Genomic DNA, 24419 nt, shown 5'->3' with positions numbered 1-24419 from the left:
CTGTGTTTCTATACTCCTGATGACTCTGCCATTTATTGTATAACTCCTCCCTACATTATTTCTCCCAAAATGCATCACTTCGCATTTATCCGGATTAAATTCCATCTGCCATCTCTCCGCCCAATTTTCCAGCCTATCTATATTCTGCTGTATTGCCCGACAATGCTCTTCGCTATCCGCAATTCCAGCCATCTTCGTGTCATCCGCAAACTTGCTGATTACACCAGTTACACCTTCTTCCAAATCATTTATATATATCACAAATAGCAGAGGTCCCAGTACAGAGCCCTGCGCAACACCACTAGTCACAGACCTCCAGCCGGAAAAAGACCCTTCGACCACTACCCTCTGTCTCCTATGGCCAAGCCAGTTCTCCACCCATCTAGCCACTTCTCCTTATATCCCATGAGCCTTAACCTTCTTAACCAACCTGCCATGTGGGACTTTGTCCGCGTGGGTTTCCTCCGGGTGCTCCGGTTTCCTCCCACAGTCCAAAGATGTGCAGGTTAGGTTGATTGGCCAGGTTAAAAAATTGCCCCTTAGAGTCCTGGGATGTGTAGGTTAGAGGGATTAGCGGGTAAATATGTGGGGATAGGGCCTGGGTGGGATTGTGGTCGGTGCAGACTCGATGGGCCGAATGGCCTCCTTCTGCACTGTAGGGTTTCTATGATTTCTTTCTATGATTTGTTCTCTCTTCTTGTTGTGTGATTAATTAAGCCCGGGTGTGGTTACTGAACTGAGGCAAGCTGCTGCAAACGTGGAAGCAGATATTTTTAAGCATTGCAAATAAAACACCTGCGTACAAAGGGCCCGATTTTACCAAAATTTTGCGCTCATTTTCGGGCGCGGAATCGTGGTAAAGTTGTGTGTCGGGCCTAAAACGCGGTCCAGACCTGACCCAAGGCCAATCGCGCCTTTACCAACGGCCGATCCGGGCGCCGATCCGGCGCGCGCCCGAGTCGGCCAGCGGGCCGATTTAAATGCATTTGCATGCATTTAAATCAGCATAATGAAGCCCGCGCCCAACTTACCCAAGGATTCCCACTTTACGAGGCTACAATCTGATCGGTGCCCGCGCATTTACCGTGTTGCTGAATTCAAGTCTGATCGGGCTTCAACTCAGCAACTGAACCGCCGAATCGCCCCCGACCAACCTTCGCGGACCGCCCCCGCGAACCACCCCGGTAGCCCACCCCCCCGCCCCCGATCAGACCACTCTGGGACGCAGGCCCCGCCAGCAGCCCGCCTCCCAACCCGCCCCCGCCACCCCCCGGGATCGGACCCCCCCCGACCTACCTTGATCGCTGGTGTCCATCGAAAGCATCTTGCAATCCTGGATCCTGGCCTTGCTCCGGGGGTCCTGATGGGTAGGATGACGTCTCTTCACTGGAAGGGGGGGGGGGGGTAGGGGGGGATGTGACGTCTCTTCCCTGAGGGGGGGGGGAGGGGGGGATGTGACATCTCCGTCCCCCCCCCAGGGGCAGAGACGTCACATCCCCCCCTGCCCCCCCCCCCCCCCCCCAGGGAAGAGACGTCAGGTCACCCCCTACCCCCCCTCAGGGAAGAGATGTCAGATCCCCCCCCCCCCCCCCCCCCACCTCAGGGAAGAGACACCACATCCCCCCCTACCCCCCACCCCCCCTCAGGGAAGAGACGTCAGATCCCCCCCCCCCCACCACACCCCCCCCCCTCCCCCCGCCCCAAGCGAAGAGACATCACATCCCCTCCCCTACCCCCCCCTTCAGGGAAGAAACATCAGATCCCCCACCCCCCCCCCAGGGAAGAGACGTCACATCCCACCCCCCCCCCCAGCGCTCGGGCGCGCTGAGTGCTGTCGGCTCCGGGCTGCGCATGTGCGGTTCGGCGCTCTGACAGATGCAAATACGCTAGGCCCCGCCCACTGGACCCACGCCGAAAAAAGGCGTATGGGGGCGCTGGAGCGCGGCTGCCGGGCGCGGGTCTGATTTAGGATTGCACCCGGCACTCAGAGCCGATTTAGTAAAATCGGCCCCAAAGGATCTGGTGTATCATCTCTGTATGTCTCCAAAACATAGAATACAACAACAGAAATGAAAATGATGGAATATAGTTTAAAATTACTGACTCCTTTTTTCACTAAGAGATCCACTGATGCTGTGGGATTAATTGATTTTAGATTTCAAAACCTATGTGTTGACTACAGGAATGATGTGGAGATGCCGGCGTTGGACTGGGGTAAACACAGTAAGAGTTTTAACAACACCAAGTTAAAGTCCAACAGGTTTATTTGGTAGCAAATGCCTTGGTAGCAAATGTGATTTCCACTCCATCTGACAAAGGGGCAGCGCTCCGAAAGCTAATGGCATTTGCTACCAAATAAACCTTTTGGACTTTAACCTGGTGTTGTTAAAACTCTTACTACAGGAATGGACAGTGCTGATGTAGCAGTGACTCATAAAATGTCCATTGTCTTGGAACAGGAGGCGAGTGAATATTTGAGCAGCTCACAGAAAACACATCCATATTTGATAAGGGGGTAATTCCTCTTGGAAAATGATCGCGACATTCTACCAGAGATACAAGTGAAATATTGAGCCCATTAAAACAATATGCAGCAGTATTGCAGAAATGAGCTTCTATGTGTGAATTTGGCGCACTAACTAACAAATTCATTCAGGACCAATTAATTGAAAAAACTTTAATTCCACAAAATAGGAAATGCCTCCTTGTGAAAGATGATGATTTAATCTTGGAAAAAGCAACAACCTCAGCAGTGAATCTGCCATTTTAGTTTCAAAGAGGTTGCACAAAAATGTACCCTCAGACTCAAGGCTGCAGACACAGCTTTCTCAGTGCAAAGATTACAGACAAATGCCCTCAAGATCAGATACTCTTGAACATGTGCCCAAATTGTGAACGTACTCATCAATTCACAATGCCATGTCCAGCTCAAGGGAAAAAATGTAACTCATTCTTAAAGCGGAATCACTTTGCAAAGTTCTGCAGGTCAAAGAAGACGATTTAATTTGTCCGACACATAGAGGAGTCTCTTCCTGAGAGTGACAAGCGGCATGTATGTAGTATATGTATATATTTTATACATTTATATATTATACATATGTATATAATATCACGGACATTAAAGTACCAGTTCATTTTAAGGATTGCTTAGTCAAGATCGCGGGCATCCCAATGTCACTTTGCATTGAAATTAGTGCAAACAAACTCTACCATTGTTATTTTTTGTAATTTTCTCTCACTCTGCAACAATCGCTCTTCAAGCTTACGATGACTCAATTATTCCAGTTTTGGGAATGATCACTTTTTCAGTACACTACAAAAACAATACCCTAGTCAGGCTCATGTTCTAAGTAGCCAAAGGCATCAGCTTATGGGGATAAACCTTCCTGATGGGCTTGACTTCAAACTTGCAGGCCCCACGAGAGCAGATATTAATTTTAATCAATGGCACAGATTATACATGTCGGTACCCTTCCTTATTTACCAAATCTAAGGAAATTATTGAGTATTGTCATACTCCTCACATCAACACATCAATTCGACCAGTTTTACAAAAGTTTACAAAATGGTGGACATTTGTAATAATGCCAAAATGTTCCCAGAGCTGAAACGACCAAAAGCAGATGGTAACATTGAGCAAATCCACTCATCACCATAGAGATAGAACATTGTGCGATGCATAAATGGCAAACCTAATTCTGCATTGGCCTTAAGCTGGTCAATAAAGCAATCATTCCAGCCAAATATCATATGATGCAAGAGCTATCAACATCAGTTCATGATTCTACAGCCTTCACAAAGCTCAACATGCAACTAAGAACATAAGAAATAGGAGTAGGAAGAGGCCATTCAGCCCTTCAAGCCCACAGTGACATTCAATGAGATGATGGTGGATTTTCTACCTCAAAACCTTTTTCCTGCACTATCCCAATATCTATTTATGTTTTTAATATGTAGAAATCCATTGATCTCAGCCTTGAACATATCCAATGACTGAGCTTCCACAGATCCCTGGGGTGGACAATTCCAAAGATTCATCACCTTCTGAGTGAAGAAATTCCTCCTCATCTCACTCCTAAATGGTTTGCCCCTATTCCGAGACTGTGTCCTCTGGTTCTAAACCCCTCTCCCCCAGCCAGGAAAATATCCTTCCTACATCTACCCTATTAAGACTTGTAAGAATTCTGTGTGTTTGAATGGGATCACCCCTCGTTCATCTAAACTCTAGAGAATAAAGTTTATTTAATCTTGCTGCAGAAGACAATCCATCCATCGCAGGAATTAACTTAGTGAACCTTCATTGCAATCCCTCTTTGGCAAGTATACCTATTCTTAGCTAAAGAGACCTAAACTGCACACAATACTCCAGGTGCAGTCTCACTAATACTATATATCTATGAGCTATCTCCAGGTACCATTTGCAGAGCAAAGCTGATATCATAGTTTTTGTCATGCATGAAGGTATGTTTCTGTACTGCAGAATGCCATATAGATTAAATTCAGCATCTAGCACAGTCTGAAAGATCGTTTCTTCAGTCTTGTCAGACATTGAGAGGTTGTAAACTTACTTGGTGTTGCATTGTCCATGGAAGGGACATAGCAGAACATGATCAATGGTTATCAGCTGTGCTCTTTCAACTCAAACCACACAATTTAATGCTCAACAAAGGAAAATGCACATTTGTGGCATCTGAGATTGACTTTCTAGAGTGTAGAGTGACAATAGTCAAAGTAAAAATTACATCCAACACCAAAGCCACTCATGCACTTCTCACCCCATCTAATGTGAAGGAGTTGGCATTGTTCCTCAGTACTTCCAACTTTTATCACAAATCCATTCCTAAATATACAGAGATCGCAGCGTCTCTTCAGAAGCTACTGCACAAAAATGCATAATGGAAATGGACAATTGCACAGCAAGCAGTGTTTGATGCTGAATATTGTTAGCCACATCAGGATCTGGTCATTGATCTCTATGTATCAACAGATGGTCAGATCATCTCCAACAGTACAACTTTGAGGTTGAGCATCTTACAGCTGAGTTCATTATGTAGATCCACAACCTCAAGTTCATAGATGTGAGCATCATCAACAGAGACCTTCATATCTCAAAAACTATTTCTGTACTTAGAGAAAATAAACAAGGTGAACTCTAAGAAATTATAATGTTTGTTGTTTAGGATGGTTTAATTTGGAATATGGCCTTTGGTGTCGTGTTCACTTGTTTGATGTTTCATTATGTGTGTTTGTTCTCCGTTCTCATTGTCTACTTAGTTAAGCCTAGTTGTGGTTACTTAAGAAGAGAGAGAGAGACTGAACTGAGGCTAGTTGCTATAAGGATGTGAGCAGATATCTTAAAGCTTTGTAAATAAAACTCCTGCACACAAAGGAACTGGTGTATCATCTCTCATTTCTCCAAGGCATAAGACACAACAATAGAGAGAAACTATTTCCTCTGGGAGGAAAATTAAGAATCAGAACTAGAGTTGGGCCATTTAGGTGGTAAATTGAGAAGCCTTTTCACAAAAAGGGTAGTGGAAATCTGGAATTCTCTCCCAAACAGCTGTAAATTCAGGGATAATTGGAGCTTTCAACATTGAGATCGATGAAAAAAAGGGTACCAAGGGATATGGAGCTGAGTCAGGGTAAGATTTACCTGTCATTTCAGATGATTATATACTTCAGATACTGGAGGAGAGCAGCAGTTTTAATACTATGGATGAAGTATTCCTTTCTATAACACCAATTTACTATCTAATTATTCCCTTTACACATTAATGTGACAGCAACCATCTCGATAATACCAAAAACACATAAATTCAAACTTCTTTAAAAAACTAGATATTCTAAATCCTATTATCAAGTAGGAAGACATTGTCATCTCTCTGCGATGAGCTGGATATATTAAAGTATCAGCCTACAGGTTTCCTTGCAAAAGACAAATATCACAGAATGTAAAAGCTTAATGATTGCCTGCCTGGTACTGGGCATGTCCAAGCAGCCAACGCAAGTGATTTTCAACAGCTGCTTAATCACTTCTTTTATGTGACATTAAATAATGCAGCATCTAGAATGCAATAATACTGCAGAAATGTCATCCTCCTGCCTTCAACTGAATGCATTATACTAAGCCAATATGTCCAGTGGAAATAATATTGTAATCACCACAACCTAACAAAGAACAGTGAGGTAAAATCCAAGGCATTTAATAGGAAGCTATTGTTGGAACACAGTTGACAACAAACAATATCTTACATTTTTCAAAATGAAAACATTTCACTGTGCTTTACAGGAAAAGTGGAAGACACCAAGTAGGAAGTAGAGAACAGTAGAGAAGATGACTGAAGGCAGTGAAAAGGGGAGGCTCTTGAGGAGGGAGAAAACAATAGCAAGGACGAGGGAATGGAAATGAGGAGATGCAGCAGCTGCAGGCTGTCACTAATGGTAGAGGGATGAGTGAGTGAGTGAAGTGAGTGAAGTGAGTGGAGTGAGTGAGTGAGTGAGTGAGTGAGTGAGTGAGTGAGTGAGTGAGTGAGTGAGTGAGTGAGTGAGTGAGTGAGTGAGTGAATAAATGAATGAGTGACAGAAGATCAGACATCTGAGTTGGGAATTAGAGAAGGAGATTAATGAAGAAGATTGCTCCTGGAGGGATTTAAGAGTGAGGTTTTTAAAATGGCTGTACCAGAAGATCAGGCCCAGAGTAATGCACGTGTGAGCAATAGCTTACAGACTGCAGAGTTCTGCATGAGTGGAGGCATTGGAGAATTTGAGTCTTTGGCTGAATAGAAATTAACATTCAGAGAATCAGGGCAGAAATTAATGTGGCTGCCATTCTGAATCTGTGACAGACATCGGCACATGCAGTGGAACATTGTGGCCTATCCCATCTCACATCCAACTCACAATACAAACATTGAGACTCAACATCATCGCTTCAGCTGACCTGAAGTCAACTGCATTTATTTTTTAATTATTGAACACATGTAACAACAGTCAAATGTTGCATTAACACATGGAGGGCAACACAAAGCTGCTGTAAAAAAGTACACCAAATCATTGAGAGAGCTAAAGCCTCTTGGATTGTTTAATCATCACATGCAACTTAACTTTTTCAACTCATTAAAACAGTAAGAAATAGGATTAATAAGAACATAAGAACATAAGAAATAGGAGCAGGAGTAGGCCATCTAGCCCCTCGAGCCTGCCCCGCCATTCAATAAGATCATGGCTGATCTGAAGTGGATCAGTACCACTTACCCGCCTGATCCCTATAACCCCTAATTCCCTTACTGATCAGGAATCCATCTATCCGTGATTTAAACATATTCAACGAGGTAGCCTGCACCACTTCAGTGGGCAGAGAATTCCAGAGATTCACCACCCTCTGAGAGAAGAAGTTCCTCCTCAACTCTGTCCTAAACTGACCCCCCTTTATTTTGAGGCTGTGCCCTCTAGTTCTAGCTTCCTTTCTAAGTGGAAAGAATCTCTCCACCTCTACCCTGTCCAGCCCCTTCATTATCTTATAGGTCTCTATAAGATCCCCCCCTCAGCCTTCGAAATTCCAACGAGTACAAACCCAATCTGCTCAGTCTCTCCTCATAATCAACACCCCTCATCTCTGGTGTCAACCTGGTGAACCTTCTCTGCACTCTCTCCAAGGCCAATATATCCTTCCGCAAATAAGGGGACCAATACTGCACACAGTATTTCAGCTGCGGCCTCACCAATGCCCTGTACAGATGCAGCAAGGCATCTCTGCTTTTATATTCTATCCCCCTTGCGATATAGGCTAACATCCCATTTGCCTTCTTGATCACCTGTTGCAGCTGCAGACTGGGTTTTTGCGTCTCATGCACAAGGACCCCCAGGTCCCTTTGCACAGTAGCATGTTGTAATTTTTTTCCATTTAGATAATAATCCAATTTGCTATTATTTCCTCCAAAGTGAATAACCTCGCATTTGTCAACGTTATACTCCATCTGCCAGATCCTCGCCCACTCACTCAGCCTGTCCAAATCTCTCTGCAGACCTTCTACGCCATAGAACCATAGAACCATAGAGCCATAGAAAATTACAGCTCAGAAACAGGCCTTTTGGCCCTTCTTGTCTGTGCCGAACCATTTTATGCCTAGTCCCACTGACCTGCACTTGGACCATATCCCTCCACACCCCTCTCATCCATGAACCCGTCCAAGTTTTTCTTAAATGTTAAAAGTGACCCCGCATTTACCACTTTATCTGGCAGCTCATTCCACACGCCCTCCACACAGCTTTAGGAATACAGTTACTCCGAGGATTGAAAACAGATGGGTGACGGTGAGAGGGGCTGGGAGGAAGCAGTCCGTGCAGGGATCCCCGGTGGTCGTTCCCCTTAGCAACAAGTATTCCGCTTTGGATACGGTTGAGGGGGATGACATACCAGTGGGGAGCCGCAGTGAGAGGATCTCCAGCACTGTGTCCGTCTCTGTGGCTCGGGAGGGAAAGGGGGAGAGCGGGAGGGCGATAGTTATTGGGGACTCGTTAGTTAGAGGGATAGATAGGAGGTTCTGTGGCAGCAAAAGAGACTCACGGATGGTATGTTGCCTACCGGATGCCAAGGTCCGTGATGTCTCAGGCCGTGTTTTCCAGATTCTGAAGGGGGAGGGGAAACAGTCACAAGTCGTGGTGCACATTGGTACCAATGACATAGGTAAGAGAAGGGACGGGGATTTAAAGCAGGAATTTCTGGAGCTGGGCTGGAAGCTGAGAGCCAAGACGAAACATGTGGTCATCTCTGGTACGTTGCCGGTACCACGTGATAGCGAGTTGAGGAACAGGGAGAGAGTGCAGTTAAATATGTGGTTGCAGGGATGGTGTAGGAGGGAGGGTTTCAGATACGTGGATAATTGGAACACGTTCTGGGGAAGGTGGGACCTGTACAAACAGGACGGGGTGCACCTGAACCAGAGGGGCACCAATATCCTCGGAGGGAAATTTATTACGGCTCTTCAGGGGGGTTTAAACTAATTTGTCAGGGGAGTGGGAAAGGGAGTTGTAGTCCAGAAGTCAGTGAGGGTGGTGAGGTATTGGGGAAGGTATCAGGGTCAAGGGTGGGTACTGGTAGACAGGAAGGTGGGTTGAAGTGTGTCTACTTCAATGCAAGGAGCATCCGGAACAAGGTAGATGAACTTGGGGCGTGGATTGGTACTTGGGACTACGATGTTGTGGCCATTACGGAGACGTGGGTAGAACAAGGACAGGAATGGTTGTTGGACGTTCCGGGGTATAGATGTTTCACTAAGTGTAGGGAAGCTGGTAAAAGAGGTGGAGGAGTGGCATTGTTAATCAAGGATAGTTTAACGGCTGCGGAAAGGCACTTCGTGGGGGATCTGCACACTGAGGTAATATGGGCTGAAGTTAGAAATAGGAAAGGAGCGGTCACGTTGCTAGGAGTTTACTATAGGCCCCCAAATAGTAATAGAGATGTGGAGGAAGAAATTGCTAAGCAGATTATGGATATGTGTGGGGGTCACAGGGTAGTTGTCATGGGGGACTTTAACTTTCCAAATATTGATTGGAACCTTTGTAGGTCAAATAGTTTGGATGGGGCAGTTTTTGTGCAGTGTGTGCGGGAGGGTTTCCTGACACAATATGTGGATGGGCCGACTAGAGGTGAGGCCACATTGGATTTGGTACTGGGAAATGAACCGGGCCAAGTGTTAGATTTGGTTGTGGGAGAGCAATTTGGAGATAGTGACCACAATTCGGTGTCTTTTGTTATTGCAATGGAGAGGGATAGGGCCGTACGTCAGGGCAAGGTTTACAATTGGGGGAGGGGTAATTATGATGCGATTAGGCAAGAATTAGGGGGCATAAGTTGGGAACAGAAACTGTCAGAGAAAGGAACTAATGAAAAGTGGAACTTTTTCAAGGAACAAATACTGGATGTCCTTGATAGGTATGTTCCTGTCAGGCAGGGAGGAAATGGCCGAGTGAGGGAACCATGGTTCACAAAAGAGGTGGAATGTCTTGTGAAAAGGAAGAGGGAAGCTTATGTAGGGATGAGGAAACAAGGTTCAGATGGCTCGATTGAGGGTTACAAGTTAGCAAGGAATGAGCTGAAAAAGGGGCTTAGGAGAGCTAGGAGGGGACATGAGAAGTCCTTGGCGGGTCGGATCAAGGAAAACCCCAAGGCTTTTTACTCTTATGTGAGGAATAAAAGAATGACCAGGGTGAGGTTAGGGCCGGTCAAGGACAGTAGTGGGAACTTGTGTATGGAGTCAGTAGAGATAGGCGAGGTGATGAATGAATACTTTTCTTCAGTGTTCACCAAGGAGAGGGGCCATGTTTTTGAGGAAGAGAAGGTGTTACAGGCTAATAGGCTGGAGGAAATAGATGTTCGGAGGGAGGATGTCTTGGCAGTTTTGAATAAACTGAAGGTCGATAAGTCCCCTGGGCCTGATGAAATGTATCCTAGGATTCTGTGGGAGGCAAGGGATGAGATTGCAGAGCCTTTGGCGTTGATCTTTGGGTCCTCGCTGTTCACGGGGATGGTGCCAGAGGACTGGAGAATGGCGAATGTTGTTCCTCTGTTTAAGAAAGGGAATAGAAATGACCCTGGTAATTATAGACCGGTTAGTCTTACTTCGGTGGTTGGTAAATTGATGGAAAGGGTCCTTAGGGATGGGATTTACGACCATTTAGAAAGATGCGGATTAATCCGAGATAGTCAGCACGGATTCGTGAAGGGCAAGTCGTGCCTCACAAATTTGATTGAATTTTTTGAGGAGGTAACTAAGTGTGTTGATGAAGGTAGGGCAGTTGATGTCATATACATGGATTTTAGTAAGGCGTTTGATAAGGTCCCCCGTGGTCGGCTTATGATGAAAGTGAGGAGGTGTGGGATAGAGGGAAAGTTGGCCGATTGGATAGGTAACTGGCTGTCTGACCGAAGACAGAGGGTGGTGGTGGATGGAAAATTTTCGGATTGGAGGCAGGTTGCTAGCGGTGTGCCGCAGGGATCAGTGCTTGGTCCTCTGCTCTTTGTGATTTTTATTAATGACTTAGAGGAGGGGGCTGAAGGGTGGATCAGTAAATTTGCTGATGACACCAAGATTGGTGGAGTAGTGGATGAGGTGGAGGGCTGTTGTAGGCTGCAAAGAGACATTGATAGGATGCAAAGCTGGGCTGAAAAATGGCAAATGGAGTTTAACCCTGATAAATGTGAGGTGATTCATTTTGGTAGGACAAATTTAAATGTGGATTACAGGGTCAAAGGTAGGGTTCTGAAGACTGTGGAGGAACAGAGAGATCTTGGGGTCCATATCCACAGATCTCTAAAGGTTGCCAGTCAAGTGGATAGAGCTGTGAAGAAGGCCTATAGTGTGTTAGCTTTTATTAACAGGGGGTTGGAGTTTAAGAGCCGTGGGGTTATGCTGCAACTGTACAGGACCTTGGTGAGACCACATTTGGAATATTGTGTGCAGTTCTGGTCACCTCACTATAAGAAGGATGTGGAAGCGCTGGAAAGAGTGCAGAGGAGATTTACCAGGATGCTGCCTGGTTTGGAGGGTAGGTCATATGAGGAAAGGTTGAGGGAGCTAGGGCTGTTCTCTCTGGAGCGGAGGAGGCTGAGGGGAGACTTAATAGAGGTGTATAAAATGATGAAGGGGATAGATAGAGTGAACGTTCAAAGACTATTTCCTCGGGTGGATGGAGCTATTACAAGGGGGCTTAACTATAGGGTTCGTGGTGGGAGATACAGGACGGATATCAGAGGTAGGTTCTTTACGCAGAGAGTGGTTGGGGTGTGGAATGGACTGCCTGCAGTGATAGTGGAGTCAGACACTTTAGAAACATTTAAGCGGTTATTGGACAGGCACATGGAGCACACCAGGATGATAGGGAGTGGGATAGCTTGATCTTGGTTTCAGATAAAGCTCGGCACAACATCGTGGGCCGAAGGGCCTGTTCTGTGCTGTACTGTTCTACTGTTCTATGTTCTATGTAATTCACTTTTCCACTTATCTTTGTGTCGTCTGCAAACTTTGTTACCCTGCACTCAGTCCCCTCCTCCAGATCGTCTATATAAATGGTAAATAGTTGAGGCCCCAGTACCGATCCCTGCGGCACGCCACTAGTTACCATCTGCCAACCAGAAAAGCACCCATTTATTCCGACTCTCTGCTTCCTGTCGGATAGCCAATCCCCAATCCACACTAACACCCTACCCCCAACTCCGTGTGACCCAATCTTCTTCAGCAATCTTTTGTGAGGCACCTTATCAAACGCCTTTTGGAAATCCAAAAACACCGCATCCACCGGTTCCCCTCCGTCAACCGCACGAGTCACATCTTCATAAAAATCCAACAAGTTCATCAAGCACGACTTTCCCCTTATGAATCCATGCTGCGTCTGCTTAATCGAACCATTCTTATCCAGATGGCCTGCTATTTCTTCTTTAATGATGGATTCCAGCATTTTCCCAACTACAGACGTTAAGCTAACCGGCCTGTAGTTACCCGCCTTTTGTCTATTACCTTTATTAAACAGCGGCGTAACATTAGCCGTTTTCCAATCCGCCGGCACTACCCCAGAATCCAACGAATTTTGATAAATAACCACTAACGCATCCGCCATTACCTCTGACATTTCTTTCAGTACCCTGGGATGCATTCCATCCGGGTCCGGGGACTTGTCCACCTTCAGTCCCATTAGTCTACCAAGCACTGCCTCCCTGGTAACATTAATTGTATTGAGTACCTCTCCTCCTACCAACCCTCTATCGTTAATATTCGGTAAACTATTTGTGTCTTCCACCGTGAAGACCGACACAAAAAACTTATTTAAAGTTTCAGCCATTTCCTCAGTTCCCACTATTAAATCCCCCCTCTCGTCCTCCAAGCAATTTTTTCCCATACCTCTTCTAAAAATCAAACACACAAGAGAAACAAATGGACAAATCACTGCAGGGAGAAGATGTTTGGTTATTTCAGAATTATATCAATTCTTTTGGTCAGAGGTGCTAAAGTGAGATGACCATCAAGAGAAGGTGGAGAAGAACTAGACCTAAGATATCAGTTCAAACTGCCACACAACCTTCAATCATTATTTACCCACAGATCCCACCATCCCCTCCCCTCTTATTAGAATCATTCAATGTATGCACTCTGGGGAAGAAGTAAGTTATTCTAATAATAGCAAATAATTTGTAAAAGTTATAATGGCAAGGTATCAAATATTAAATTAGCAATTTTACCATTAAGGAGCTGGGTGTTACAGGTGAAATTGTGGATTTGTTCCGCAGAAGTAATTGTTGACTTGGATGGATCAGATTGTAACCACAAGCCGACATTCCAGTGTAAGATGAGTATTCGCAAGTGGATCCGGCTGGACCCGGCAATGTTTCATTACATGATTCTCTCTTTTCTGAAAGGACAGGTTTCCTCTTTACATGGGATTACCTGGGCTGAGTAAATGAAAGGGTCTATTGCCCCAGGTCTTCCATTGCCAGGGGACTGGAACCCCGGAGGTAACCTAGAAGTTGCTCAATGATTACACGGGAAGTTTAATTTTCTGTTGGGCAATGACCTTGCATTTGGAACCATCTGAAATTTTGGCTTAAATCTGAAACTTCGAATGGTGACAACTCTTTTAGCAGAATAGTTACCCAGGAAATGATAGAATGATTAAAGCCACTTCTAACTACTGGGTAACTATAGCACTGACCAACACACCTCCGCCACCCCCCCTAACCCTCCAACCCCCTCCCGAATAGCCATACATCCCCAATCCCCTACTGCCCCCCCTCCCCTCCTCCCCATCCAAACTGCTTAGCTGACACACTTACCCTCTCTCCTGTCAAAGTGACTGGGACCTTTCTGGCAGTTAGTGCCATAAATAGGGCAGACTTCCCTTCCCCCAATGCCTCTGTACTACACAGAAGGACTCCAGGAGCAGTAGGCTCCACATTTCTCAACAGACTGCATCGGAAATCCAAGCGAGAAATGTGCAACTCCAGGAAGGTAACTAAAAAGGAGCAGAATGGCAATTTGACCATTGATTGCCAGTCCATGGAAATTCTGGTCAAGTTCTCTTAAATTGGCTTGTCTGCTACACTGTGATTGGTATAGACTACAGTTCACATTTCAATTAAGCTAAAATTGGTATTGAAACCACATCTTCCATTGTTCACATCTGTTGCTCGGGTTTCCTCTCTAACAAAAACTCCAAACTTATCCCATGATGGAAAGTTGGTGCTAAGGAACAGCTTCTTGTCATAGTGACTTCCTGTCATTACTGACACAATGCAACATATATGTCGAATCAGTTAGAAAAAACACAAGTTCCCATTTCTCTGGTAAGAAATAGACACAACAGGAATATAATTTGAAATTATATATTCAAATTATATATGCATAATTTTAGCATAACAAAACCGAGGCACAAACCAGTAAAAGGCAATTTCAGAAATGATGTCAGAAAGGACTTCCTCGCACAGATGGATTTATCCCTGGAATGGATTCAGTATGGATTACTCGAGGTAGAAACTCAGGAATTATTCAACATACAGTTAAATGCTGCAATAGTGTGACAACAGGAAAGTCAGGTGGGCTAAATGGCCTCTCTCTTATCTTTAAAATATCAAGTCTTTTCAGGATGTGCTGCCTTGTCCAAACTAACTGGATTCTTTCAGCTAATATATGTGATAAAACAGGTTCAATGTGGGCATATCTCGCCCGACTGCTAACTCTTCCAACAACAGTTCATCTTAAAAACAGATGAAACCAGGCATTGTCTTCACAATGTCTGTCTCCATTCGTTGGAAATTCACGAATGCCCACAGTTTATTATATAACTTTTTCTGATAAATCATAGAATCATAGAAACCCTACAGTGCAGAAGGAGGCCATTCGGCCCATCGAGTCTGCACCGACCACAATCCCACCCAGGCCCTACCCCCACATATTTTACCCGCTAATCCCTCTAACCTACACATCCCAGGACTCTAAGGGGCAATTTTTTAACCTGGCCAATCAACCTAACCCGCACATCTTTGGACTGCAACTGTAACTGCAGTCCACATTCAGCTAGTTCTGCTAATTCAGACACTACTTTCTTACACGAATTGCATCATGCAATTGAGCAATAACAGGATAAATAAATCTGCTGTGCTTAATTGGCTTAAATTCAGTTACAACACAGATCAAATAAACATTGCAATATTCACCAGGCAATCAGAAAATATATTTTGCACCAAACCCAGCAACATAACTGCATAAAAATACCATATACTTTGAAGGAAATGCCCGTGGCAAACTACACAAAAATAATCCATTTACTGAAAATCTGCTATTTAGGTGTAGTTGGGAGGTGCAGGTGTCCTCAGTGTTCAGCCCCCAGTCCCTCCATATTGCATTGAGGAGCCACTGAAGGAAGGGGCAGTGCTACTCCCGCAAATTAAACGAAGGAAGGAGAGAAAGTCAAAGGAAATCATCTGCCAGTTGCTCTCTTGTGCTTCCTTGTGGCACATTTCATACTGGGGAAGCCTGTGATCAGGGGAAATGGCATATCAGGCACATGTGTAAGTGACTGTTTAAAAAAAAGCCACACGGTTATTTTAAATACGTGAAGACATTTAAAAATAAACAATAAAGCCCTTTTTCCGGGCTATTAATTTGAATGCGAAGCAGCAATCTCTCCAGCGAACCCAGTATAAGCAGGTTTGGTGTGACGTGTGCAGTAATCCAGCTGGTTCTGAAGGGATTTGGATGAGCCAGATACATTTGCACTGGTATTTACTGTTAGAAACCTCAGTTTCGCTGGTCAGAATCTGCCTCTTGAATATACTTCCTATTACAGACCTCAAGAGGTAAGTTTGGAAACAATGAGTGGAAATATCTAAAGGCTTACACCGAGCTTGTCCATTTGTTCCGCGGCTGCCCCCACCTCCAGAGACCCTCAGTGAAGAATCCACCCTGTCAATCTGCAGACAACCCGCTTATTCATTCCTTATCAAACAGCGCCGACCACCGGCAAACACTGGGCACCAACCCAGACTCTTCCAAATACAACTGCAAGGAAAGGTGTTCATTTGGGAATATTTGTGGATAAGTTTCAGAGAATACTGAGCTGGAGAATGAGGTGAAAACAGCTGAAGAGGCCGGAGTTGGGAATTGGGCCCGGTACACATGGTGAAGGCGGCAATGGGAATTTTGTGTTTAATCCACTTACCTTCCTGTACTGTCTGAAAGGGATTGTTCGCCTCAACGAATTTGATGGAATATGTTATTTTTTCACTTTGTAAGATGTCGTCATTGAGACTGAGGTCAGAGACGGCCAGCTGGAAAACCTCGTCATCCTTTGCTGCACTCTCCTCAAAGATAGCACCTGGGGAGAGAAAGATGGAGAGCTAAACCAACAGCAGAGGACAGCTTCATTTCATTGCAGCCTTTATTCTGTAATAATTAAACCGTTTCAATGAAAAACGCTGCAGTGCAAACGAGGCATTGGGATCCCCAAGCCTGTAACAATTTGGTGAGAATCATTTCAGCACCAAGGAGCTGTCCACCGCCTTGGACTGTTTGAATAACCGGGGGAGAGCGTCTCTCAGAGTCTCCAGCCACCTTCCTCCATTAGAAAGTTAGAGCAAAACAACTCAATATTGTAAAAAATATCATTGAAGATCAACATTAGCACATCCAGTGGTTAGTATGGGGACTGGTGCAGTTTAATAAACGTGTAAAGAATCACTGAATGAAGTGATCCCATTGCGGGATCATTTAGAAATTATTTGAAGCATAACTTTGAAAGTGGGAGAGCACAGGGCACCCTGGTTTGATTATTTTTTTCAGTTTAATGTCAATCAGAATTTCCACCTTAAAAAGATTAGCGATTCTTAGAAACTGTCTGATATGAACCTATTGAATAGACGAATAAAATAGTTGCCCCGTGATTTTTATTAATATAAAGATTACAAAGAATTATAGACCAGAACAGCTGTTGACATTACAACATTTTGTAGCAGAACTCGTTACATCAGAGCCCTGTCCAGTCCAGCCTGCGGAGCTAGACAGTGCACTGCCCAGGCCTGTATAGCAGGCCTGTGTATTTTAGGCCTCCATATCAGGGTCCTCTAGAGTCCAGGCCTGTGTCGCTATGTCCCATTCAGCCCAAGTTTGTGTCAGGTCTGTACAGTCCAGGTCTGAGTAGTAATGTTCTGTGCAGTCCAGGTCTATATCTCAGGGCCTTGTACAATCCAGGCCTGTACAATACATAGAATGGTTACAGCACAGGAGACAGCCATTCGGCCCATCGTGGGCGTGCTGGAACACTGAAGGGACAATTCGTCAAGTGCTATAGCTGGCTTTTTTCTGTCAGTATTTTAAGATAATGATCCCACATTGTAGTTTTGAAGTGAAGAAATAATGAAAGGCACAGTTAGTACAACATAGTTACTAAGGGAGTTAATTCGGCAACTGGCCGCTGGAGATGGGGTTATGTGCTCCTGTGGTGTAACTGTGATCTCCTGTGGTCCTCTGGTCTAACTCTCGGTAATCTTCATTCATGGGGCTATTAGAGGAAGCCGGGCAAGGTCTCAGTATCTGAGGTGTCTCGGCGCTTATTGCTTTGGGCCGATGTGTTTGTGTGTGTTTCGGGATGGTTGTAATTGTCGTTTTAATTATAACAGTCAGCCTTCATTTACAAGTGAAATATAACAGCGCGATACATCCGCGCTGTATCTGATCACTTGTGTACGAGTGGCCACTGTCAATATTTAAGAAATTATTTTAGTGTAAGATAGAAATAATGAAGTGATTTATTGCCATCGTTTCTCTGCTCAGAATGAGCTGCTTAGCGCTGTCTCCATTTCAGATCGCGGTTTGGATAAAATGGGGAATTCAGAAACAATGAAAAGCAGTTTCCAGCCTCAGCTCCACATCCGCCAGTCTGCAGGCTGCCACAATCTGCACTCGTCTCCATCAAAGCCGAGGCTGCCCATGCTGTACAGGTGTCTGTCTATCCCGGCAAAGGCAGGCACTCTGAGCTAGCGATACCGGCCCAGCAATCCGCAATCCAGCAGTGACATGTACAAGTAGTAGCTGTTAAATATTCCTCGTCTCCCCAAGTCTGTGTCTCACACACATTCCACCCTCCCGTCTTCCCAAGGCCCGGAATGTGAATACAGGACTGAGGATTGGCTGCTGTATGCAGCCGACATGACACCCTTTGCATTTGCTATTCCTGATCTCAGACTCCCGAAAACAGCAACCTCCTGTATATCAGCGAGCTCAGAGGGTGATTGCTACAGGTCGCTGCACCGAGCTCTGTCTGATTTTACTGTGTGCCCAATAGCAACATACTCGCAGGCAGAGGGCCACCAACCCTACTCTGTACCGCAGGGGTAGAGGGATTGGGGAGGGGGTAAGAGCCGGGGGTAGAGGGATTGGGGAGGGGGTAAGAGCCTGGGGTAGAGGGATTGGGGAGGGGATAAAACTCTGGGGAAGTGGGATTGGGGGGGGGGGGGTAACAGCCTTGGGCAGAGGGATTGGGGAGGGGGTAAGACTCTGGGGTAGAGGGATTGGGGAGGGGACAAGAGCCTGGGCAGAGGGATTGGGAAGGGGGTAAGATTCTGGGGCAGAGGGATTGGGGAAGGGATAAGAGTCTGAGGCAGTGGGATTGGGGAGGGGGTAACAGCCTGGGGCAGAGGGATTGGGGAGGGGGTAACACCTGGGGCATTGGAATTGGGGAGGGGATAAGAGCCTGGGGCAGAGAGATTGGGAAGGGAGTAAGATTCTGGGGCAGAGGGATTGGGGAAGGGACAAGAGCCTGGGGCAGTGGGATTGGGGAGGGGGTAACAGCCTGGGGCAGAGGGATTGGGGAGGGGGTAACAGCCTGGGGCAGTGGGATTGGGGAGGGGGTAACAGCCTGGGGCAGAGGGATTGGGGAGGGGGTAACAGCCTGGGGCAGAGGGATTGGGGAGGGGGTAACAGCCTGGGGCAGTGGGATTGGGGAGGGGGTAACAGCCTGGGGCAGAGGGCTTGGGGCAGAGGGTGGGGATCAGTTGAAACTTTTGATGTTGCGATAGATTCCAGGCTGAGGAGCGCTCTCGGAACCTTCCCTCCCGGTGAGCCCTGACGGCGAGCTCCGTTAGGCTGGGAGCAAAGAGCCGGGGTTGGGGCCAGAAAGTTTGTTGGGATTCTGTCTTGGATTCCCGGGATGGAGGAAAGGATTACATCCCAACACAGAGCAGCAACTGCAGCTCGGTGGGGTTGAGTCCCGCTGTCTGGCGGGATCGTTCCCTGCTGCTTTAGCCGGGATCCCACATCTTTCCCGTTCACAGCGACCCTGCTCGGCACTGGGGTCCCTGACTGGCTACCAGGAGCCGACACTCCCTCTAATCCTCACCCCGGAGCCCTCACTCACATCAATTCATTCAAAACATAGACATTCCTTCTCTTTCGGCGGGTTCTTACCGATGTGAATGATGGAATCTGCCCGCACTAAATCGCTGCCAAAAATCCAAGGCAAGACGGTTAAGAAGCAGAGTGGTAGAACTTCCATTTTTTCCTTTGCGCATCAGCCGGCTTTTCCGGACAGCCGGGGCTCGGGGCAAATCCTGAACCCCCCACCCCACCCCCCCCAGGCACTCACACAGACACACAGAATACAACTGCGATCATTAATAATCAGAACGAAAGAAGCTGGGGGACAGGACAGCAGCCAGACAAGCCGAGGAGCGCGGAGCCGCCGCTTGCTGCCACAAGCTCACAGACATAACAGGCAAATTGCGGAGGTGTCCCTGCGCCACGTGATTGCAGAGTGTGTGTGTGTGTGTGTGTGTGCATCCAACTAACACACAGATGGAGACAGATTAAAGGCAGGGAGCAAGCTGGAGATTGGAGCAGAGAGAATGAGGGAGTGAGACAATGAAGAGAGAGAGAGAGAGAGGGGGATAGACTGAGGCTCCCAATCTGCCTGATATTGGGGATTGCAGTCATTGGAAATCCAGCAAATTCGTCAAATTTCTCCGGGGAAACCCGCGAGCCTTTCTGTGCCAAGGAAGCCCAGGTTCCCCCTCCCACCACCCCCCCCCCCCCGCCCCCTCAACCCCCGGCTGTGTCCAGGAGGGGGCTTCTTGGCTCTGGCCTCAGGGTGAAGGGACTGGAAAGTGTTAGGAGTGGAAGCTAAAAGCTGGATAGCGAAGGAGCCGGGCTCCGCACGCTCCCCGCCTGAGTGTTAAACCTGTGGCAGGCACATCGTTCCTGTCGGATATATTGGCAAGCGGCTGCTGGTGGTCCGGGAAGTTTGATTCTGCACAGAGGACCGACCGATGGGCGAAGGGCGGATTTGGAAATGCAGTTATCAGCTGGATGTTGAAATGATTCCCACCTGTGTGTTTTACACTGTGTTTGCTTCAATAAGGTGCGAGTCAGAATGGGAGAGTTGTGTGTGAATGGTCTGTGTGTCTGGGATAAAAGAGTTAGTATTGTGAGGGATTGAGATTTGCGCAGGCTTGTGATATCTGCAGCAAGAAAATCAATGGCAGGTTTATAAAAATCACATCTCAAAGCCAGTGTTTCAGAACTAAACACAATATCAGGATGTCTGCGCGGGCAGCAAGTGTGAGACATAAAGCTACAACAAGCGATATACAGTCAGATTTTCATTTTGAGTTGCAGGGGTTTTCTTAAACTGAAAGTTTATAATTTAATAATCAGATGTCTGATCGATACTGGGTTTGAAAGTTTGGCGCGAGTCCGGTATCTTTTACCGAAAGTTATCTGTCGGCTGGGGTTTTATAATCTGTTAGAAAACGGGGTAGAAATTTCAGGCTTAAGAATGTGTCACATTCCTGAGCTGGGTATAGAGACATAGCCGGAGACCGCTGCCTCTATTCATTTGGTTTAAAACATGGTCATTATTCGAAGCTTCAGACAGGAAGAACAGATAAAAGAACTGAACAGCAGGAACAGGTTCTGAGCTTGGAAGTTCTAACCAAGGGCTGCAGGAGTTGGGTGCCACTGGCTAGGTGAGAATGTGCTTTTGGAAGAAAGGGCAACGAGGGGAGAGGAGGTGAGACAAAAACAGAAAATACTGGAAAATCTCAGCAGGTCTGGCAGCATCTGTGGAGAAAGAATAGAGCCAACGTTTCAAGTCTGGATGGTCTTTGTGCTGAATTTAGAGAGTTGAAATGTATGCAACAGACATTCCGGCCGGAGGATAAAATATCCTTTCTGTTAACTGGGAGCCTATAATAATCCGTCCCGACTACAATTCCAGGACGAGGCGGGTACACTATACAGCGAAGGAGTACAAGGGGCAGGGTCTGAAGCGCTGGAGTACTTGTCCATGTCAGTGAATCTAAAAAATCAAACAATCGGGAAAAATACAAAAATGGAGATTCCGCGCCATTTCTGACCTGTAAGTCTATCACCGAGGAAAATAACCCAATCTGACCAACAACCATTCCAAGAATGGAGGAAACCTGCCTACAACATTGGAGTGTGGAGCCGAGTATTTAACTGAAGAGGCGGATTAGTCCCATAATGGAACAAATGAGGGTGTGTGTTAAAGATTGCCCGCTGGAACAGAGCTGGTGCACTGCCTTTTAGACAGATGTACAAAAACAGTGGTTCTATGATGGCAATGCTTTGGCCAGGTTAGCCAATGAAAAGTTGAGCATGGATATTGGCCAATGTTGAGCTGCCTATGATGAGTTTGCTGACCTCCGGTTGGATTGCTCAAAAGCTAGAAATCAGTCTGCTTCCGATGACTGTTCGATATTCCCTGTGTGAAGTGGCGGAGGATTCTATGATTAGGCTTCACTGTCCTCGCTCTCAAATAACTGAACACATGCGTTATCAAGGACCACACAGGAATGATGGCTGTTTGGGTGACATATTAAACAGCATTGACGGAGCCTCAGACTTACAGCCCAGCAAACTGACAACAAATCTCTGAAGAGACCAAAGAAAAGTGAGGAGAAGGATAAATGAGGGAAAATGTTTCTTTTCTATCTAATTTCTTACCCTTTTTATTTTCCCCAGCGTGACCCTCTAGCCCATTCAACCCTCTCCCTCCCTCAGTTGAAGCAAGATTAACTGAGAAAACGTATTTCTATTTCATAGTACTGGTGAAATGGCAGTGTAACCAGGAGTGAGGACGCAGCTCGAGAAAAACAGCGATATTTTATGGAAATTTGATGCTGGATTTGGAGGAGAAATCCAGTGTAGTGTTTTGCAAAGTGCTCAATGACATCCATTGGATTCTTAGACACCTTGTAAATTTACCTGAGTATAATCAGGATGCTCAGAGGATAAGGATTGTTCGTTACCCTCTGGCATCTCATTTCTGGGAATCAGTTTTGCACACTCTTGTATAAAGCTCTGTGCGAAACAGGGCAGTTAGAACTCCAGACAGATAAGAATCGAGCAACATTAGCAGGAAACCAAACTGCATCCACTTGTCTCAACTGGCGCGCCCACACCGGCTACAGTGTACACTGAATCCTCCTCTTGGTTTTGGATAGATCGTTTTCAAAAATGTGGACAATAATACAATAATGATACTGTTTATCCGAGACTGCTCCGCCAAGATATTTATCCCATGGATCCAGCCTGATGTGGTGTGAAAAAAAAATGTTTTCACACACCGCGTGATTGGAGTCTGGGATGCAGTGCCTGAAGATATGGTAGAAGCAGCTTCAATGGGGGCAATCAAAAGGGCATCAGATGATTATATGAACAGAAACAATGTGCAGGGTTACGGGAGTAAAGACAGGGGAATGGCATTCAGTCATGATGCCCGTTTGGAGAGCTGATGCGGACACAATGGGCTGAATGGCCTCCTTCTGTGCGTAACAATTCAGTGATTTTGTGAGCTCTCCAAAGAAAAATTCAGGCGCAGTTTCAGTGAAAGCAAACATTACCCCAACCCAAGAAACACAATATCTACTGTAGGCGTCTTGCCTTTGCTTTGAGTTGCAGTGCAAGACAGAATGACATGATAACTCGTTTGTAATGTATGTTTAACTAGAAAGATAAATTAACTGCAGTGAATATGCTTGTAGTCCAGTTGAGGCTGCTTGTGAGGTGCTCTTTCTCATAATCATATGCTATGAAAATATAACGATTCTACCTGCACTGGTGTTTCACCTGTTTCAGTTGCAGCCACATCACAGATGTGGGGATAGACTGCATTAACATCACATTACTTATGTTGTGGAAACCTCAGGAATTCCACAAACAACCTTATTAATAACCTTTTCAGAAATCTAACAATTGAGATCTGGCTGGGAGGGAGTGTGGCGACTAGGGGATTTTTACAGTAACTTCATTGCAGTGTTAATGTAAGCCTACTTGTGACATTAATAAATAAACTTTAAAACTTTTAAAGGTGACAGGGTCTGCAGTGAGCCATGATAACCATCCAGAACCAGAATATAAAAATAAAAGAAACACTAAAAGCTCAGTTGCTAGTGCTTCACATCTAGGTCAGAAATTTACGAGTTCAAGGGAAGTTGGGTCAGCAAGTGGTATAGGGCTAGGCAGGCAGTATTCCAGTACTGAAAGAAAGTCACATTGTCGACAGTGTTATCCTCCAGGTTAGGTATCAAACTGAGGCCTTGTCTGTCTTTTCCACTGTTCTGCTGCATGCTAAGGATTCCATGATGCTTTTGAATAATTCCTTTACAAAAAGCAGAGGATTCCATTCACGCTCTCCTTAACTACCATTCACAGAAACAGATTTGGTAACATTCATCTCATTATTTGTGTGATCTCTTCATGTGCCAAATGGCTGCATGTTTGTCTGCTTTGTAAGTCATTTGTGTGAAGTGCTTTGAGGTAAGATACAGAGTGCGATATAAATACGAGCCTTTTACAATTTCCAGAGGCATGGCGGCACAGAGCAGTTGGTTTTCTTCAACTAGGTTGATTGGCTAGGTTAAAAATTGTCCCTGAGATGCGTAGTTAGAGGGATTAGCGGGTAAATATGTGGGGGTAGGGCCTGGGTGGGATTGTGGTCGGTGCAGACTCGATGGGCCGAATGGCCTCCTTCTGCACTGTCGGGTTTCTATGATTCTTAAATAACTAAAAAGCAAATGTTAGTTATTTATTTGCTGTGTTGAAAACTCAGTGCAAGCATTCGAAACAGAACACAGCAGGACCAGTTGAAGAGCAATACACCTAAGATACTAGCACTACAATGACATATTTATATGATATTTGAATTTATTTTCTAATTAATACTGTTGCAGTGCTTTAATTTTGCTCCAGAGTTGTATTATTGCTATTTTGTCATTATGTGGAATTTTCCCAGAATTTTGATAAATCTGATGTGTATACCTTTTTCACAAGAAAGAGAAGTAAGCACATCGCATGCCTATTTATTCCATTTTAGTTTCATGGACATACTCAACATTCCAATTATCACTTGTT

General features: G+C 45.6%; 1 protein-coding gene across 1 annotated transcript in view; it reads right to left on the bottom strand.

Moving 5' to 3' along the window:
• LOC144480123 (glutamate receptor ionotropic, delta-1-like) overlaps positions 1–19763 on the bottom strand; it is a 791184-nt gene extending 771421 nt beyond the window's left edge. Inside the window, exons 1-2 of the mRNA XM_078199268.1 lie at positions 19455–19763; positions 16213–16368 (exon numbers count right to left, since the gene is read on the bottom strand). Of these exons, the coding sequence (XP_078055394.1) occupies positions 16213–16368; positions 19455–19542 (244 nt within the window). The 5' untranslated portion in view covers positions 19543–19763. The remainder of the gene's footprint in view (positions 1–16212; positions 16369–19454) is intronic.
• Positions 19764–24419: the final 4656 nt, after the last annotated feature.

The sequence above is a fragment of the Mustelus asterias genome, chromosome 28 (assembly GCF_964213995.1).
Source record: "Mustelus asterias chromosome 28, sMusAst1.hap1.1, whole genome shotgun sequence".
Lineage (NCBI taxonomy): Eukaryota > Metazoa > Chordata > Chondrichthyes > Carcharhiniformes > Triakidae > Mustelus > Mustelus asterias.
Note: the sequence above shows the minus strand (reverse complement) of the source record. Positions and strands in the feature narration are given on the sequence as shown.